The sequence below is a fragment of the Acanthisitta chloris genome, unplaced genomic scaffold (assembly GCF_000695815.1).
Source record: "Acanthisitta chloris isolate BGI_N310 unplaced genomic scaffold, ASM69581v1 scaffold20291, whole genome shotgun sequence".
NCBI classification, from domain to species: Eukaryota; Metazoa; Chordata; class Aves; order Passeriformes; family Acanthisittidae; genus Acanthisitta; species Acanthisitta chloris.
Window position 1 is genome coordinate 39,595 of NW_008657908.1, and position 4,873 is coordinate 44,467.

Genomic DNA, 4,873 nt, shown 5'->3' on the forward strand with positions numbered 1-4,873 from the left:
TTCTAGCTAATGAATCTGCCTGATCATAACAGCAGAGGGAGTTCCACATCCAAGCAGCAATACTCAATTACAGCTGTCCATCTGTCAGTCTAAGCTTGCTTGGCAGTGGAAAGGCTGCAATATTAGCAAACATGGCAAATGAACAGTATTAAAAAAAACAACAAAACCAAACCTCCTAAGAGTAACTTCCATAGGAATAAAAAAGTATTTTTTGGGAAGAATTTTACTGTATAACACTCCTTCTGTCTTTCTCTTATATTATTCTTTCCCCTATGCTTGTACATGCCTTTAAACCACAAGATGATGAGTATTGAAATAACTACACAAAAAATTCTGCCTTTTTTTTTCATGCTAGGAATCCTCAATGTCACCCCTCCTAATCTGACATTCCTTTTGCTGAAACCTAGTCTTCTGTATTGGTCTCAGTGCCATTATATAGGAAATGCATATCTATAAAAAGTCTATAATTGACTATAATTTCCTCTCTTTGTGCAACAAGCAAGACACTGATGCCCTACAGATAACACCATCAATATGACAAGATACTCACAATTTTAATTTGCTTAAAAAGTTTACACTCATCAGGTACAGTTCAAACCATCTTCACCTGAGAGAGTTGTTCAGACAAAAAGAAGCGCATCGGTGGCTCAATGACATGAGGATGTCTGAGCACAGCATCTCTTTTCCATACCTGCACTGAATTTCTTTAATATCACACCTTCAAGACTCTTCCCACAGAAAGAGATAGATGAAACCTCTAAAACCTTCTTTTAATTCCTAGGCCTACAACTATAAATCCCTGAGTTGAACATCATTCCTTTAAATAAAATAAAAAATAACACAAGTTGTACCAGTATACTCCCAGGCCTAATAAGGGATAAGGAATAAAGGCTTTCTATGCAACACAGATTACACCATCAAAACATCTTTAAAATGCAATTTTTTTTCTATTAACTCAGAAATATAAGGAATGGTATTCTGCAATGTAATAGTTCCTCTTCAAATATCAGTTTCAGACTATTTAGGTTAGAACAGAGCTGAAGTAAAATTTAAGCAGGTCACCTCATCATAGAAAGAATAATACTCACATATTTTAAGTACATGACTATACACCTTGGTAAACTGGGCTCAATCACCAATGACGTAATGGGCAGGTTTTGGTAGGTGGGTGGGAAATGGTTAAAAGTACTTCTGAAAAGAAAGAACATTCATTTACCTCATCTGTGGGTTGGAAAAGGTCTATTGTGTCCTTTGACTTTCTTGGCACCATGGAGGGCTCAAAGTGCACCAGTCGATAGGGCTCTGAATTCAGGAAAGTGGTGATCCACTTAGACACTTCATCACCACAGTCCCTGCCTTGGATATCCTGTCCAAACACCCTGAAAAGTCACAACACAGCAGCACGTTAGCTGGAAAGATGAACGATCAAGGATGCTTATTATTTGAAGACAAAGAAGTTGTTTTAATAGTAGTATCAATTTACAGTAAAAAAATTGCCTGAATTACAATGAGGTGGAAGGTGGCTCTGAATCTGGCACAAGGATCATTCCCAGTATACAATCTCCTTGTGGCCACTGTGTTTTGAAAGGTAAGTAACATGGACGTGGCTGGACATTACCAGCTGGTCAAAGAATGAGCCTTGACATAGCCTTAAGGTGCCCAGAGCTACCTGCCACATCAATATCTATATTTAGTACCTATATATAGTACCTATAGGTACCTATATTTGCCATACTTTCAAGTAAAAAAAGGATACACTCTTGTTTGCATGTGACTGCAACACCAAAAGATTTCTGCCCAGAATCAACTGAATGATCCTTTGAAAGGATGTGGTTAGTTACCATAATTGACATTTACAAATGTTATTGTGTCTCTAATTGCTAAGGAAACTATCCTTCAGATTTTAGTGCTGTAAAAATTCAGCAAGAGACACATGAAACTCAAACTTGAGGTTAAAGATTTATGACTGGAACAAAGTCCATGGGGCATAAAAAGCCAGAGGCAGCAAAATACAAACGAGTTTATGCAAGGAACACTTTTCTGGTAAGAAAAGCTAAACCTCAACTCAACCTTTCAGTGAACTTCAGCACCAGTCATGAATAATTTTGTTACTTTCTTCAAAGTAGCGATTTTGACCCAAATGCACTGAAGTTTCCTACAAGTCTGCTATCAAATTCTGAACAGCTTAAAGCATAGAGATACCCAGGCAGTTGATCTAGAGCCCTCCTTTACTCATCTGGGGAAGAGATCAGTCATTAGGGTGCTGGCAGCAATATCCTTGCTCCATTTGCTGGGATTCCTGTATCTACTCTGCGACACAGGCTGGGATTAAACGCCATTGCCCAAGACAGTATTACAACTGCCTTTCTCTTCCCTCCACTCAGCAGTGCTTGTGTGCCTGTGTGCCCTCTGGCTGGCAAGAAAACACAGGGTCTTAGAGCTTCCAACACCAGTGTTTTCCACTCACAAAGCAGATCTACCCTAAGCACTCAGTGGTATAGGGATCCATGGGAACAGGTCAGGCAATTTAAGCATTACAACACGTACTGACAAAGGGCATGAATGAAAAACACAAGGTTTCTTAAGCAGAGGGCTACAGAAGCCCTCTAGATCATTTGCACAAATAGAAACTGTAACTGTACAATGGCTTCAGTCCTACATTTGACTCTCCTAAACACAGGATTTTTAAATAGCTACATAAAATCTGCAACTGAACTTGTCAGTTTTCAATATTAGAATCTGCATAGCCTTTTGCAGCACTACTGCACTGCCTCAGCTCCAACCTACAGGGAGCATGGGCCAGCACCCATGAGAAGATATCGTGCTGGCCCAGAGGTGGAACAGACCCAAGTCTCTCCTGAAGGCCTTTGCTGGCAGAGTACACTATGCAGCAAGACATCTACTCCCACTCACAAGCTGGAAGTGAATAATGTACGAGCAAGAGCCAAATCTTTGCTGAACACTGCACAACTGCCAAACCTCATTCTTACAAATGGATGAATGGATCAGAGTCAGCCCTGAGCTGACAAATGGAGAATTGTTTAAGCACAACATACAAATCCTCAGGATCCTTCCTGAGAAGTTCAGCTACAGGTGTTCCTAGTTTCACATCCTATGACATCACCTACAATACCACAAAATTTGGTAATTCCTCAAGTCCATTTACATGCATCTAACTTTTGATCATTTGCACTCTCAAATTCTAGCAGTTTTAAAGGCAGAGTGTGCAATAGTTATATTCAGGCAAAGAAAGAAAAAAATAATTCAGACGAACAAGCCACGAGATCTAAAATTGGAAAACCCAACATAATTTTTCATTACTGAAATGTACTAAAATATTTTACTAATGGCACGGCAAATTTTAGAAAAATAACATCTTGAAAATTGCATGCTTTTGCAGAGTACATGTCATTGGCATTCAGCCATTACAGACAGATTTTTAAAACACTGCTCCATTTCTTCATGAGAAATGCTACCTTTTGCAACTTCCATCTGCCTTGTATAAACAGAGATACTAAGCTGATCGAGGGTTTCCACAGCAACAGATCTATGCTAAACACTACCAAACACAGCAGTTCCTTGCCAGCACTCTTAGTTTTAATTGTAGCAGCTGGTACATTAACCATCTCTGCCATCTAAAGGACAAACACTCACCAGTATTTTTGTAGGGGCTAACAGCATTTACAGCTACTAAATACTCTTAACATATTAATTAACATTTTAGCAGAGAAAAGGTTTTCCGGTTCCCCAGCTGGCAGTTTTCCAGCATGGATTTCATGGATAAAATAACTAAGACTGCATTCATACAACAAAACTCTAAGCACACAGCTAAATCACTCTCTGCAATCTGTTCATCTGAAACTCCTTAGAAGTAGCACCTACAGGGAATGCCTCAGTCTCTGGGGATGTCTGTCTTTCCTCTGAAACCACAGAGAAAGCCTCAGGCAACCAAGTTTTTAATTTAGGCACCTCAGTTAAATGCCTACAGACCACGGTGAGGGATTCTCAACTCTGACATCTCACCAGCTCTGAATGGCCAGCGTGCATCCAAAAATGCTGATACATATACTAGTTGTGGTCAGAAACAGCAAAGTACATGACTGAGATGTAACTGCTCACTCAAGCAAAAATGAAAACCCTAGAAGTAAAAACGAATGAGAAAACACGACATTCTATGAAGATGGCAGATCACGGTTCATTTGGCAGATGTATAATCCATGGTTGTTGACGCTGTGTCATCTTTTCCTGAGATTTTTCACCAATGTTTAGCAGATTAAAACAAAAGACCTTTTGTTCTGACAATCAATCCTAGCCTCCTGTACAACACATGGCAGAGAATTTTGCAGAATCACAGAACAGTCTGGATTAGAAATGATCACCTACAACAACCCCCCTAACAAAGCATGGGACACCTTGCACTAGACCAAGTTGCTCAGAACCCCATCCCCACATCCAATCTGGCCTTGAACACTTTGAGGGCATTCACACCTTCTCTGGGCAACCCATGCCAGCGCCTCACCACCCCCACAGTAAAGAATTTCTTCCTAATATCTAATCTAAACCCACTAAGCCAACTGCCCCTTGCTCTGTCAGTACATGCCCCGGTCTGAAGTCTCTCTTCATTGTGCAGATGGAGAGACAGACCCCCGCAAAAAAGACACAGAAGCACCCAACTTTTACCTTACAATTTCTGCATAAGAAAATGTAAAGCATCACAATCAGCAAATCATGTGAGAAAGACAGCATTTAGGGAGAGGGAAGGGGGGAAATCCCCTCCTCAGTACCTGCAGTTCCGGACGGGGTTTTTCCTGGGGAGCTTTACAGGCAAGCACAGCCTCTCCATGTCTGGGGCCTCCAAGGTCAAGTGTCCGTT

General features: G+C 40.5%; 1 protein-coding gene across 1 annotated transcript in view; it reads right to left on the reverse strand.

The window, feature by feature from the left end:
• The window catches only part of LOC103811918 (mitochondrial amidoxime reducing component 2-like), a gene marked incomplete at its 5' end in the record, with an annotated part of 7,344 nt that extends 2,474 nt beyond the window's left edge, over window positions 1-4,870 (reverse strand). The window contains 2 exons of the mRNA XM_009084921.1: window positions 1,217-1,379; window positions 4,785-4,870. Coding sequence (XP_009083169.1) covers window positions 1,217-1,379; window positions 4,785-4,870 — 249 coding nt within the window. The remainder of the gene's footprint in view (window positions 1-1,216; window positions 1,380-4,784) is intronic.
• Window positions 4,871-4,873: the final 3 nt, after the last annotated feature.